We start from the raw sequence: 15,370 nt of genomic DNA, 5'->3' as shown, positions 1-15,370 counted from the left end.
GACGACTTGGTCTGAACAGCTTGTAATGCAAATGTTCTGATGAAGTCTAAGCTGGACATCAGGTGAAACTCTGTGCTTGGTGGGATGAAATGAAAAGCCGGACTAGAATATCCAATCTGCAAGCTTTCACACATTCCTGGTTTGTAATGGAGCAGCACATTCTGGAGAAGGCATCACCTGTTGGTCCGTTTGGTTTGTATCTCGGTGGGAGTCTGAAGAGCAGCCTTGATGTGATTAAGCACCAGCCTGGGATTAGACCAAGTTTTTATTGTTTTCAACAGATAAAGGCTTTGTCCTTTTTACAGAGGGGCAGTTTACAAACCGAGCCAGGCCTCACTGACTTCTCCAGACCATCCAGGAAAGACAAAGACACCATGTGAAGATGAACTCACTTTATTTAAACAACAATCTGTTTACAAAACAAGAATCTTCTTTAATCAGCAGATATAAACGGGATATAAATCTGAACTCTTTGGAAAGAAAACGCCAAAGGTCCCCCTCTGTCTTCACATCCTGATACGCTGGTCGTCAAAAGAGCCTCAAATAATCAAAACAGACTAAACAAAAACACAAGAACGAGTCCAGAAAACACGTCAAAACATGATGAAACAAGCTGAAAGTAAACATTTAGCAACTCTGCAGCAAACTAGCTTAAACTCACGTAAACTAAATGATTTCAGCTTGAACACATCAGGTAAATATTCAGTTTGGCTGAACGATCGTTTCAATCAAAGTCGCTATTAAAGACGTTGAAATTAAATAATGCGAGTCACGTTACAAGGCGCCTGACCCGGTTTCACCACGGTTTTACTGCGCCACTCGCTTCAGAGGGTTTTCCCGTCGTCTTTATGGTGCAGCAGGCTTTTCAGCATCATGTGACGGGGATGAAGTCGCGTTTTCAAACCTCATTTTCCATAAATAACAAATGCTGTGAGAATAAAACACTGAATACAGAAAACAGTCCAACTTGTTCCTGACGGAGCGAATAAAGAGCTGGTGTAAATAAGATAAATAACATCAGACTGTTTAGTTTTAATAAAACGTATAAACCTGGAAATGTAAACTTACGGGTGCATCTTGCAGCTGGTAAGTGAAGCTGTTCATATCTCACCTTTACATCCTTGTTAGAACACAGCAGTTCATGTGGTTCATCTCTCATAAGAACATATTTCTGCAGGAACACTGAACAGAAACTGTCTTTTAAACAATGACATTTTTCTAAATCTTTCAGGCCTTCAGCTTTGACTGGAAATGGAAAAATCCCATCTGGATACCTGCAGAATAAGCATCTTCCATCTGTTAAGGACTGGTAAGGGTAGAAATGTCCAAGAAATCCTTTTTGAGGAGAATCAAACAGAAACTAATTCAATACGTGAATCCGAGAAAGTGCTTCTGAGTGAAAGACAAATATTTTAGCAAAAGAGCCAATAAAAAGGCTGGAGAGCGACCTTATTCAATCCATTCCTAGCTTATAGTGGAAGTCACGTATATTACAGTAACAACCAGCAGCATTATCTGCCACTAGTATAAAGCAGACAACGCCCAGCCTATCCACTACGAATGACCAGCCGAGGCAAGGTTTAATCCAGAGGGTCACAGGTTTGGAAATTTTACTTTTAGCCTCTCCAGTACCAATGCCAGACTCTCCAACGCTCCTTTTAACAGGTTCAAATATGTACGTTAACTGTCCAACATCACGGCTCATATTTTCATGCTTCTCTTACGTTAGCATTGTTGTTAGCCAACACAGCCACCAGGGGGCAGTGCTGAGTTCATCTCAGAGATCTGACACAAATTTCAGGCATTAACAAACATGGCGTCGGTGGAGGAGATCATGATGTTCATTCTCAGAAAGCGACATAAAACGAGGCGGTAAAGTAGCCGGCGGTGGTCTGTGCAGCCATGAAATACATCAAACTTCTTCTTCTTCTTTTTCAGCTTTACTGCTCAGCACTGCCCCACGGTTTCCGGTGGTACTACTCCGTCAGGAAACGGGTCCCCAATGGCCACCTGATTACACATGTACATGATGCAGAAGATGGAGGAAATGCTCTGTCTTTTGAGTAGAACATAGCTGAGGCTTTAGTTGCATGAATTACCAACCAGGTAGAACGCAGAAAAGCATCGTTTGTCTTAAGGCTGCACGATATATCTAAAAGATATCGCTATCGCGATAACGGCATGTGCGATATGCGTATCGCAAAGACGTGCGATAAATTAATACCTTTATATAGTACTTTGTGCGTTTGATGCAGGCGTTTGGTGTTTATGTGAGTTTGACCAATCAGACACGACCTTAAAAGCGCACCCAGCCATCACCCCCCTAGATACTGTTCTCCTATTGGCTAGAGCAGACTCACAGGCGCTGACTCAGCAGGCAGCAGCAGAGGGAGCAGCAATGGCGGGAGTGGACGAAATGAGCGAGGACGAAAACAACGAACAACTCGTGCCAAAAAAGAATAGCACGTCTGCAATATGGGACTTCTTTGGCTTCAGAAGAGAAGACGTATCACAGACGCAGGTAGTGTGCAAGTCATGTCGGAAAATAGTGGCTACGTCGAGAGGAAACACAATCTACACAGTCACATGGAGCGCCACCACAAGAAGCTTTATGATGTCTTAAAGTCTAAAACTCCCAAAACTACTAACGTGAAGGCAAGTTACAAAAAAACAGATCCGCAGACAACCATTAATGACAGTTTTGCGTGTGTCACTCCTTACGAGAAATGCTCGAAGCGCCACAAAGCTATTACCGCAGCTGTTACACGTTATGTAGCAAAATGTATGATACCCCTAATACCGTGGACAAAGAGGGCTTTTTGGATCTAATGAAGGAAGTGGACCGGAGATACCAGGTGCCGTCGCGAAACTACTTCTCCCAAGTCGCCATTCCACAGATGTACGAGGCATGTGTTGTGACTGTAAAGGCTGAGCTGCACCAAGTGGACTTTTTCGCTAGCACCACGGACCTATGGTCCAGTCGTACCACTGAACCGTATATGAGCTTTACTGTTCACTTTCTCAACAAAGACTTTGAACTAACAACACGCTGTCTGGAAGTTGCATATTTCCCTGAATCCCACACAAGTGAAAACATAGCAAGTGCTCTAAGGGATGTTTTAGCAAACTGGGGCTTGGAAGAAGAGAACCAGGTGTCTATTACAACAGACAACGGCGCTAATGTAGTGAAAGCTACCGAACTCAACAAGTGGGTCAGACTACAGTGCTTTGGCCACCGCTTGCATCTGGCCATCGGTGAGTGTTAATGGTTTATTTTGTTTAAAGACACACATTTTTAACATTACATTTGTATATTTAACATGTGCTTTTTAACAATAATGTTGTTTTGTTTCATTTGACTGTCAGTTGAGTTAGTAGTAGTGATTTAAATTAATAATGGAGTGTTTTTTCAGCCTAAATTAAATCTCCAATTGTCTGTCTTTTGTTTTCTTCCTTTACAGAGAATGCTGTTAAAGGTGATGAGCGCATTACTCGAGCCGTAGGTCTTTGCAAGAGATTAGTAGGCCATTTTTCCCACAGCTGGAAGGAGAAGATGGCACTGAAAAAGGCACAGCAAGAATACCACCTCCCAGAACACGCACTCATCACAGAATGTCCTACAAGATGGGGATCCAGACAAAACATGATTCAGAGAGTTCTTGAGCAACAGAAGGCCATATGTGATGTTCTATCAGCAGACAAAAAGTCAAGGCATTTAGTTCCCACTTGGCAGGACCTAGAAGTCCTGGAGTCTATTAACCAGGCACTGCAACCACTGCAAGAGTTCACAGACGCCCTCTCTGCTGAAAGATATGCAACTGTTTCATATGTGAAACCTGTACTTCACGTGATGAACACCTCTCTTCTTGCTGCCAAGGATGAAGACAGTGACTTAACAAAGAGCATAAAAAAAAGATCCTGGACTACATGAACACAAAGTACGACAACCCAGCGACTCAAGAACTCCTGGACATGGCCTCCTTCGCGGACCCCAGATTCAAAGCTGGCTACATCAAAAGTGACAAGGTGCTCAACATCAAAGCCAGAGTGATGTCTGAAATTGAAGCACTTGTGCCAAAGGTAAATGTTAATTTGTTATCAAGTAAAAAAAATCACTGAAAACCTGAACTACATTTTATTTACATATTTTTTTTCTATTTTACTATTCTAGGAGCAAAACCCAGGCAGACAAGATGACAGCGTGGATCCATCAGAAGTCATCCAAAAGAAGGCCAAAAAATCCTTGGGCAGTTTCTTCAAAACATCTCCAGCTCCTGCATCTGTGGTATCATCACACTCTGTAGAGGCTGAACTCAACAACCACCTGGTGTCTCCCACCGTAGACACTGAGGAGAACCCTCTCACTTGGTGGAAACTCCATCAGGTCAACTTCCCACACCTGAGCAAACTAGCTAGAAAATACCTCTGTATACCTGCAAGCAGCTCACCTTCTGAGAGACTTTTCAGTGCATCAGGAAATGTTGTTACATGCCAACGCACTTGTTTAAAACCTATCAAAGTCAACATGCTTGTCTTTCTGGCAAAAAACCTAAAGTAATTGCTTTCAGTGTTAAGCACAAATTGTGGAGAATGCAAGTTTACCTGTTACTGTTTACATGCTATTACATTAATGTTGAAAAGATTTTGTTACAGCCTGGGCACTTTATGTTTTCTAAGATTTTTTTTTATTATCTATTTATTTATTTATTTAATATGCACAGAAAACCAGGCAAGTAAGGCAGTGTTTTGTTTCAAAGAGCAGTATGTTAAAGCTCTTGGTTCAAGTTGCCCTTAGATGCAATTACGTCATTGTTACTTATACACATGGTTACATGTGAATAAAATGATAGATTAAGAGTAATGCCTTTTAATTTGTCAGCATGATAACAATTGTGAAGTTTAAATGTTAGCACCACATAATACTTTAACCTTAATTATAATTAATTAGATATAAATAGATATAGCCTGCTTATTTTGCCACATAAAAAATGTATTTCTTTGATTAGATAATGGATTTCTTTTAAATTAGTTAAATATCGCAATAATATCGAAATCGCAATATTCAACACCCATATTGCATATCGCATGTTTTTCCAATATCGTGCAGCCTTAGTTTGTCTACTGTAAAAGCACCTCTATCCAACAATTAGTGTTTATCTGACAGGATCACACGCTTTCCACTCAGCACAGAGACACTGTGGAACCAGATGGCTTGAACAAGAACCCAAATCCAGCAAACAGAGGTTGAGTGAATGTGGTGTTAAAAGTGTAGAGGTGGATCAGGGAGTCAGACTCGACCCTGTAGAAGGACAGGACGCCAGCAGGACAGTCCACATACACCGCTACTCTGTTGGAGTCGGAGGACGAGGAGGACGAGATAAAAGTGGCGGCCTTCTTGTGACAGACGGAGTAGCCGTCATCATCAGAGCATCTCAGACTCCAGGACTGATCATTCCATCCAAACATGCATTCATCACTGCTTCCTTTTCTTCTGATTCCTTTGTAACTCACTGACACGAAAACCCTCCCACTCCACTTCACCTCCCAGTAACAGCGACCAGTCAGACCCTCTTTACACAGAAGCTGAGGTTTAACCTCAAATCTGTCGTCATCATCAGGGTACGACTGAAGCTCCTTTCCATACGACACCTTCCTGTTGTTGTCAGACAGTTGGAGGTCTCTGTTCACCGTGTTTGTGTCGACTGAGAGTGGACAGGAATCTGATGGACAGAACAAACAGTCCAGATACAGTTACTGATCTGTTGGCACTATGATGCATGAACAAATGGTGCGTGAGTCTGAAGGAAAAATTTAAAAGACACTTACACTTCCTCAGACCTGGTCTCAACCATTGCTCTCCAGAAGGCTCCAACCTGAAATAAGGAGTAGTGTCAGAGCAGCGTCGTCTCTCATACACTGAGAACAGTTCTTCACTCGTTTGGATGTCTGCATGTCTACTGTCATGCTTTCCAGAGGGCTCTCCTTTGTGTGCAAACCAGGGGATACATCATCTTGGCCTATTCACAGCTTATTAAATGTCTTAGTCTGTGTGCAACCCTTAAAGTCACTTCACATCTATGGTTTTAATCGATCTTAGTGGGACTTTTCTGTCTAATTAGTTTTATGTGATGCAGACTTTTCTGGAAGTGGAAAACTGGAAAAATAAACTTCCTTTTAAAACAATACTTGAAACACTGCTGACGCTGGGTATCCAAGAAAACAAAGTCCAGAAATGCTTTGAACAAACTTGTGCACAGCACTTGGGGGTGGGTTCTTTTAGTACGATTTAGAAATAAAACAGGATTTTGTTTGATTTTAATCGAATCTCGGTGTGAAAGAAGACCAGGGATTGAAATTTATCATGCACACAGAGATTTCTAGGAAGCCATTAGCATGAAGAGGCTGGGTGTTTCCATGGAGATACTGGCAGCCATCATACAAACGCTAACAGCTGACTAAATCATCACTAAATGGTAAAAATATTACAGTTTGATAATTTTTGTTTGTTAATTTAAGAAAAAAGTCCAGCTGAGGTCAATTGTGCCTTTTGAAACAGAGTTCCTGACAGTCAGTTTCTGGTTTATGGTGGAATCTTACAGTAAAAACCAAGCAACAGTGGACAGTATAGCATTATCTGCCAATAAAAAGAAGCCAGACTAGACCTGGAACCAATATAAATAGCTTTAGGATGCTAACAACCGAAGCAGCAGACGTTTAAGCAGGATGTTTGCGTTGGTTGCCAACCTGCCCAGAGGATACCAATGGTCACGGCAATGTTTCATCCACTGGGCCACAAATTTAAAAAGATAATTGTTGGCCTCTTCTCATGTTAACATCTTACTAATAGACAATAAAGAGAGTATTTGCTTTGCAAAATTGCTGCTGCACATACAAAAATCTCCTCCCTGAGCTGTCACTTTACCATGGTGGAAGAGTTTGTGTGTCGCAGTGATCCTCAGACCTACCGCATGTTGACAGGGGCTTCTGCCTCTGGTAGGCACATGGCAAAAAGTGATATGGGCCTCCCCTCCTGTGGGCAGGACCATAGGGGTCAGGTGTAGTGTGAGCTTGGCAGTGGTCAAAGACGAGGACCCTGGTTGTTCAATCCTCGGTTGCTAGCTCCTTTTCTGGCAGGTAAGGGGTCTGAGCTGGTGCGTGAGGTTGAGCGTTTGGACTCTGGAAGCTCTTCCTCTCTTTTCCACTCTGGACATGAAAGGCGCAGAGAAGGTGTGGGCATACTGCCCTGTGGCTTGGTGACTGTACATTGGGATTCACCCTGGTAAACAAGAAGGCAGCCTACCTTCGGGACCTTGCTCAGGGACCCATCTTAGTTGAACCAGGGACTTGAACCCAGGTTCTCCAGACCCAAGCCCACCTATGTAACCACTAGGCTACCACTCCCCATGTAAGTAAAGTGGTCGGTGCCTGTTGTAATCCCTAATTCCCTTTAGTGGACACCGGCATAGAGGTACTCTGGAGGCTGCCAGGTGTCTACAGGTTAAGGGGAGTGTGGCTTAGGCCTTTGCTGAGCCAAAAACTCATGTATGAAAGGAGTTTGGCGGGGCCATGGAGAAGGACTTCCGGGTGGCTTTGTGAAAATTCTGGTCTAAGATCTGGCAGCTCAGAAGAAGGAAGCAGAGCACCATCAAATCTGTGTACAGTGGAGACGCAGTGCCACTGGAGGGTGGCCTCCTAGATGCCTCCCTGGTGAGTTGTTTTGGACACGTTTTACTGGTTGGCTTGGGAACGCATCGGGATCACCCCTTGCGAGCTGGAAGAAGTGGCCAGGAAAAGTGAAGTCTGGGCTTCTCTGCTTAGGCTGCTGCCCCGGTGGCCCGACCCCAGATAAGTGGAAGAGAATGGATGAGTGGACATGTAGAAAATTGCCTTTGAGGGGGATATAAGGTATTTATCTATTCAATTTTATTTTATTTACTTAACTTAGAGATCTATAGGGTGCAGTGTCACCATGTGCCACCACCTTGGATCTGTCAAGGCTACTCTAACTTTCGATCACTCTCGAAGAATAATCTCATAAAATAAAAACAATAAAATTCTACAAACTGTGAGGCATTCCTTTAGTATGTAGAGATCCATCTGAAATTAATATACTGGTACAGTCATTTCTCACTGTTTCTGCAGTTTTGCTGATGCAAGAGCCCTACATCCAAAAGAGCTGCAAAGAGGAAGGCCGTTAAATCTTCAACTGAGGCTGAAGTAATTTTGGATTTAAAATAAAGAGTTTGAATCATGGGCCAACGCTGCTGGGACACAAGTCAGAGTCCAATAAACGCTGGTGGGATTGACTGAGTGAGGGTTTCTGATGTTAACATCTGCTGACCTCAGAAAATATCACTGATGATACGTCCCAGTGCATCTATTATTCTCCATCTATGACCCAGTGAGTTATTTATAAACTAACAATGGTGACTTAATTGACAAAAATGTGTTGTTTCTGCTGTTAGAAAGAGAAAAAGGTTCCTACGTGTGTGATTGTTCATATATCCCTAATATCCACCATGAGGCAAACAGAAAGGGTAGAATGAAGAACAGAGGAAAATCAGGCATTGTGACTCTCCACACACCTGAGTTTGTGTGGATCCTTCATTACATCCATCAGCAGTTTCTTTCCTGGTTCTCCTGGGTGGTTGTAGCTCAGGTCCAGCTCTTTCAGGGAGGAGTTGGAGGTCAGAGCTGTGGCCAGAGAAGCACAGCCTTCCTCTGTGATCAAACAGCCTGACAAGCTGCAGAAAAAACAGAAATAAACACATATATATATATATATATATATATATATATATATATATATATATATATATATATATATATATATATATATATATATATATATATATATATATATATATTTACACACACACACACACATACATATACATATACATATACATATACACACACACACACATATATATATATATATATATATATATATATATATATATATATACACACACATATACATACATATATATGTATATATATATATATATATATATATATATACATACATACATATATATATATGTATATATATATATATATATATATATATATACATACATACATATATATATACATACATATATATATACATATATATATATACATACATACATATATATATACATACATACATACATACATACATACATACACATATACATATATATATATATATATATATATATATATATATATATATATATATATATACATATACACACACACACACACACACACACTGCAAAAGCTAGCTCTAGGGACGTGGAATGTCACCTCTCGGGTGGGGAAGGAGCCTGAGCTGGTGCGCGAGGTTGAGCGGTTCCGGCTAGATATAGTTGAACTCACCTCGACACACAGCTTGGGCTCTGGAACCACTGTCCTTGAGAGGGGTTGGACCCTTTTCCATTATGGAGTTGCTCCTGATGGGAGGCGCCAAGCAGGTGTGGGCATGCTCATTGCCCCCCCGACTTGGCGCCTGTACATTGGGGTTTACCCCGGTGGACGAAAGGGTAGCCTTCCTCTGCCTTCAGGTAGGGGGACGGGTCCTGACTGTTTGTGCTTATGCACCAAATAGCAGTTCAGAGTACCCACCCTGTTTGGAGTCCTTGGAGAGCACTCCTTCCGGGGACTCTTTTGTTCTGCTGGGGGCCTTCAATGCTCACATGGGCAATGACAGAGACCTGGAGGGGCGTGATAGGGAGGAACGGCCCCCCTGATCTAAATTCGAGTGGTGTTTTGTTGTTGGACATCTGTGCTCGTCATGGATTGTCCATAAAGAACACCTTCTTCACTCATAAGAGTGTCCACATGTGCACTTGGCACCAGGACACTCTAGGCCGCAGTTCAATGATCGACTTTGTAGTCGTGTCGTCGGACTTGCGGCCGCATGTTCTGGACACTCGGGTGAAGAGAGGGGCGGAGCTGTCAACTGATCACCACCTGGTGGTGAGTTGGCTCAGATGGTGGGGGAGGATGCTGGTCAGGTCTGGCAGGCCCAAGCGTGTTGTGAGGGTCTGCTAGGAACATCTGGCAGAGTCCCCTGTCAGAAAGAGTTTCAACTCCCATCTCCGGCAGAGCTTCAACCATGTCCCAGCTGAGGCGAGAGACATTGAGTCCAAGTGGGCTGTGTTCCATGCCTCTATTGTCGAGGCGGTCAGCCGCAGCTGTGGCCACAAGGTCATCAGTGCCTGTCGTGGCGGTAATCCCCGAACTCGTTGGTGGACACCAGCAGTAAGGGATGCCGTCAAGCTGAAGAAGGAGTCCTATCGGGCCTTTTTGGCCTGTGGGACTCCAGAGGCAGCTGATGGGTATCGGCGGGCTAAGCGGAGCGCAGCTTCGGAGGTTGCTAAGGCAAAAACTCGGGCATGGGAGGAGTTTGGAGAGGCCATGGAGAATGACTTCCAGACAGCTTCAAGGACATTTTGTCCACCATCCAGCGGCTCAGGAGGGGAAAGCAGTGCTCCGTCAATACTGTGTACAGTGGGGATGGGGGGCTGTTGACCTCGACTCAGGACGTTGTGAGGCGGTGGAGGGAATACTTTGAAGACCTTCTCAATCCCACCAACACGTCTTCCAATGAGGAAGCAGAGTCTGGGGTAGCTGGTGCTGGCTCTCCCATCTCTGGGGCTGAGGTCGCTGAGGTGGTTAAAAAGCTCCTCGGTGGCAAGGCCCCAGGGGTGGATGAGGTCTACCCATAGTTCCTTAGGGCTCTAGATGCTGTAGGGCTGTCTTGGCTGACACGCCTCTGCAGCATCACGTGGACATCGGGGACAGTTCCCCTGGACTGGCAGACTAGTCTAAAAGGGGGACCGGAGGGTGTGCTCCAACTACAGGGGGATCGCACTCCTCAGCCTCCCCAGTAAGGTGTATTCAGGGGTACTGGAGAGGAGGGTCCGTCGGATAGTCGAACCTCGGATTGAGGAGGAGCAGTGTGGTTTTCGTCCTGGTCATGGAACAGTGGACCAACTCTACACCCTCTTCAGGGTCTTTGAGGGGGCATGGGAGTTTGCTCAATCAATCTACATGTGCTTTGTGGACTTGGAGAAGGCGTTTGACCATGTCCCCTGGGGACTCTTGTTGGGGGTATTACGGGAGTGTGGAGTGCCGGACCAGCTTATATGAGCTGTCCGGTCCCTGTACGACCAGTGTCAGAGCTTGGTCCGCATCGCCGGCAGTAAATCAGAATCGTTTCCAGTGCGGGCTGGACCCGCCAAGGCTGCCCGGACCCGCCAAGGCTGCCCTTTGTCACCAATTCTGTTCATAACCTTTATGGACAGAATTTCTAGGCGCAGCCGAGGTGTTGAGGGGATCCGGTTTGGTGGCCTCAGGATTGGGTCTCTGCTCTTTGCGGATGATGTGGTTCTGTTGGCTTCATCGGGCCGTGATCTTCAGCTCTCACTGGAGCGATTCGCAGCCGAGTGTGAAGCGGCTGGGATGAGAATCATATTTTATATATATATATATACATATATATATATATATACATATATATATATATATATATATATATATATATATATATATATATATATATATATATATATACATATACACATATATACACATATATACACATATATATATACATATACACATATATATATACATATACACATATATACACATATATATACACATATACACATATATACACATATATATATACATATATATACACATATATACACATATATATACACATATATACACATATATATACACATATATACACATATATATATACATATACACATATATATACATATACACACATATATACATATACACACATATATATATATATATATATATATATATATATATATATATATATATATATATATATATATATATATATATATATATATATATATATATATATATATATATATACATATATACAAAAAAAAAAAAAACATTGTAGAGGCATTAAGAAAACATCCCACTAATCCTGACCTGAGAGTCTGCAGTTCACATTGTGGGCTCCCCAGTCCATCACATAGCTGCTTTAGCCCTGAATTCTGCAGGTCGTTGTTACTCAGGTCCAGTGCTGTCAGACTGGAGGACTGGGAGCCGAGAACTGAGGACAAGGCCTCGCAGCTTCTCTCCGAGAGGTTACAGTCAATCAGCCTGAAGAGACAATGAAAAGATCCTTTCATTATTAAAACTATTTAATGGAATAAATTAATTCAAACTTAACTGTTAGCAGTGAGAAAATATCGTTCTCTTTTTACTGTACAAAGTGTCCAGGCATTACCTTTTGTTGTGAAGTAGCACATTATAAATGAAAATTAACTCAACATGACCCATGTTTATCGCTATTGACTATGTATGAACTTACAGAGCCTTGTTGGAGGCTTTGACCACTGGCAGCAGCCTCAGAAGAGCCTCCTCTGAAGCAGAGTATTTCTGCAGGTCAAACACCTCCAGATCCTTCTCTGATGACAGTAAGATGAAGGCCAGAGCCGACCACTGAGCAGGAGACAGGTTCTCTGTGGAGAGACGTCCTGATCTCAGGGACTGTTGGATCTCCTCCACTAGAGAACGATCATTCAGTTCATTTAGACAGTGGAACAGATTGATGCTTCTCTCTACAGACTGACTCTCACTGATCTTCTTCTTGATGTACTGAATTGTTTTCTGGTTGATTTGTGAGCTACTTCCTGTCTGTGTTAGTAGACCATGTAGGAGACCCTGACTGGTCTGCAGTGAAAGACCCAGAAGGAAGCGGAGGAACAAGTCCAAGTGTCCGTTGGGACTCTGCAAGGCCTTCTTCACAGCATTTTGGTAAAGCAGAGTCTCCTTTTCAGATTCCTGTGAGCTTGTTTGTTCCTCTCCCATCACATTGACTCCAGACTTGATGAAGGTCAGATGGACATGAAGAGCAGCCAGAAACTCCTGAACACTCAGATGGACGAAGCTGAACACCTTCTCCTGGTACAGTCCTCTCTCCTCTTTAAAGATCTGTGTGAACACTCCTGAGTAAACTGAGGCTGCTGTGATATCGATGCCACACTCTGTCAGGTCTGATTCATAGAAGATCAGGTTTCCTTTCTGCAGCTGATCAAAAGCCAGTTTTCCCAGATCGTCAATCATCTTCCTGTTCTCTGGACTCCAGTGTGGATCTGTCTCAGCTCCTCCATCATACTTGACCTTCTTGACCTTGGTCTGGACCACCAGGAAGTGGATGTACATCTCAGTCAGGGTCTTGGGCAGCTCTCCTCCCTCTCTGGTTTCCAGCACATCCTCCAGAACTGTAGCAGTGATCCAGCAGAAGACTGGGATGTGGCACATGATGTGGAGGCTTCGTGATGTCTTAATGTGGGAGATGATCCTGTTGGCCTGCTTCTTTTCTCTGAACCTCTTCCTGAAGTACTCCTCCTTCTGTGGGTCAGTGAACCCTCTGACCTCTGTCACCATGCCAACACAGTCAGGAGGGATCTGATTGGCTGCTGCAGGTCGTGTGGTTATCCAGAGGCGAGCAGAGGGAAGCAGTTTCCCCCTGATGAGGTTCGTCAGCAGCACATCCACTGAGGTGGACTCTGTAACATCAGTCAGGGTCTCATTGTTGTGGAAGTCCAGAGGGGGTCGACACTCGTCCAGACCGTCCAAGATGAAGACAACCTGGAACTCTTCAAAGCTGCAGATTCCTGCTTCTTTGGTTTCAGTAAAGAAGTGATGAACAAGTTCCACCAAGCTGAACTTTTTCTCTTTCAGCACATTCAGCTCTCTGAACGTCAGTGGAAACAAGAACTGGATGTCCTGGTTGGCTTTGTCTTCAGCCCAGTCCAGAGTGAACTTCTGTGTTAAGACAGTTTTCCCAATGCCAGCCACTCCCTTTGTCATCACTGTTCTGATTGGTTCATCTCTTCCAGGTGGGAGTTTAAAGATGTCTTCGTGCGTAATGGTTGTTTCTGGTCTGTCTGATTTCCTGAATGCGGCTTCAATCTGTCTGACCTCATGTTCATCATTGACCTCTGCAGTCCCTCCCTCTGTGATGTAGAGCTCTGTGTAGATCTGGTTCAGAAGGGTTGGGTTTCCTGCTTTGGGAATCCCCTCAAACACACACTGGAACTTCTTCTTCAAAGCAGATTTATAGTTACTTTGATAAACTGAAGGTAGAAGCTCTAAATGAAGAGACAGAGCAACAAATGTTTAATCTCCCAAATGAACAAGTATCTGAAAATATATTGAGACATCAGTAAAAGTGGAATTTATCCAGCAGGTTAAATCTTTAGAGAAATCCTCTTACTGCTCTGCAGACGCTCAGCCAGCTCGTCCTGCTTCATCCTCCTCAGGAAGTCCACTGTGATCTGGATCATGGCCTCTCTGCTGATCCTCTTCTGCCCTTCATTCTCATCCTTCAGGACCTCCTCTTCCTCCCTCTGACTCAGGACCTTTTGGATCATCCTCAGTTCATTTTTCACAAAAGTGATGATGCCGTCCTCCAGCCGCTGGAACAGAAAACAATATGGACAGAGTCAGACTGAAATCGTGGAGACAAACATCTATGTTGGACACACTGGCGATCCACTGGTCTACAAGGTGCAGAATGGAGATGGAAAAGTAGTTGTTGTACATGTACAAACCATAAATATGGAGTCCAGCTGTGTTTGATGCTGCTGGGCAAACTGAGCACTGGGAAGCTCTGAGGTCTGCTGGTCCACTCTGTGGAGGAATCATGAAAGATTAACTGATATTCTGTCTGTCCAGACAGACAACCAGAAGATGACGGTCCAAAACGTGATGTGTGGATGGAAACAATGAATGAAAAGACATCTTGCAGTGGTTGATTGGGTTGTAAACATTAAGCAATGTCAACTGGAATTTTGATCTAACTTTAAAACGCAACATTAATCGATTGATGGCCCAGTTCTACCACGAAAATCTGGCTGAATGTTTTTGCTAAATATGCAATCAACATGCAATGGTGTGGTGGTTAGCACAGCAGCCTCACAGCAAGGAGGTCGCCGGTTCAAGCCTTGGTTGGGGGGAGGTTTGAACAGGGGGGGTGGTGGCCTTTCTGTGTGGAGTTTGCATGTTCTCCCCGTGTATGCTTGTGTTCTCTCCGGGTTCTCCGGCTTCCTCCCACCGTCCAAAGACATGCATGTTAGGTTAATTGGTTATTCTAAATTCTCCCTAGGAGTGAGTGTGTGTGTGAATGGTTGTTTGTCCATATCTGTGTTCACCAGGTCACCAGTCTGTCCAGGTGTACCTGCCTCTCACCTGTTAAAATGCTGGGATAGGCTCCCGCTTACCCGCGACCCAAAAATGGACTAAGCGGTTAAGATAATGGATGGATGGATGCAATCAATTAGAAAACGTTAAGACTGGGGGCACAGCATTA

The 15,370-nt window shown here is 43.7% G+C and overlaps 1 protein-coding gene across 2 annotated transcripts in view; it reads right to left on the bottom strand.

Annotated features, from left to right (window-relative positions):
- Positions 1-15,370, bottom strand: part of LOC121635255 (NLR family CARD domain-containing protein 3-like) — a 1,000,352-nt gene that overhangs the window by 973,760 nt on the left and 11,222 nt on the right. The window contains exons 8-14 of one of the 2 annotated variants that reach the window (XM_041978365.1): positions 14,613-14,691; positions 14,276-14,477; positions 12,365-14,150; positions 11,980-12,153; positions 8,586-8,744; positions 5,827-5,873; positions 378-5,720 (exon numbers count right to left, since the gene is read on the bottom strand). In XM_041978365.1, the coding sequence (XP_041834299.1) occupies positions 5,182-5,720; positions 5,827-5,873; positions 8,586-8,744; positions 11,980-12,153; positions 12,365-14,150; positions 14,276-14,477; positions 14,613-14,691 (2,986 nt within the window). In that variant the 3' untranslated portion in view covers positions 378-5,181. Of the gene's footprint in view, positions 1-377; positions 5,721-5,826; positions 5,874-8,585; positions 8,745-11,979; positions 12,154-12,364; positions 14,151-14,275; positions 14,478-14,612; positions 14,692-15,370 lie in introns of those variants that run through there. The other variant, XM_041978364.1, reaches the window with a different exon arrangement.

This window comes from Melanotaenia boesemani, chromosome 24 (genome assembly GCF_017639745.1).
Source record: "Melanotaenia boesemani isolate fMelBoe1 chromosome 24, fMelBoe1.pri, whole genome shotgun sequence".
Classification (NCBI taxonomy): Eukaryota; Metazoa; Chordata; class Actinopteri; order Atheriniformes; family Melanotaeniidae; genus Melanotaenia; species Melanotaenia boesemani.
This window is presented reverse-complemented; position numbering and strand designations above follow the sequence as displayed.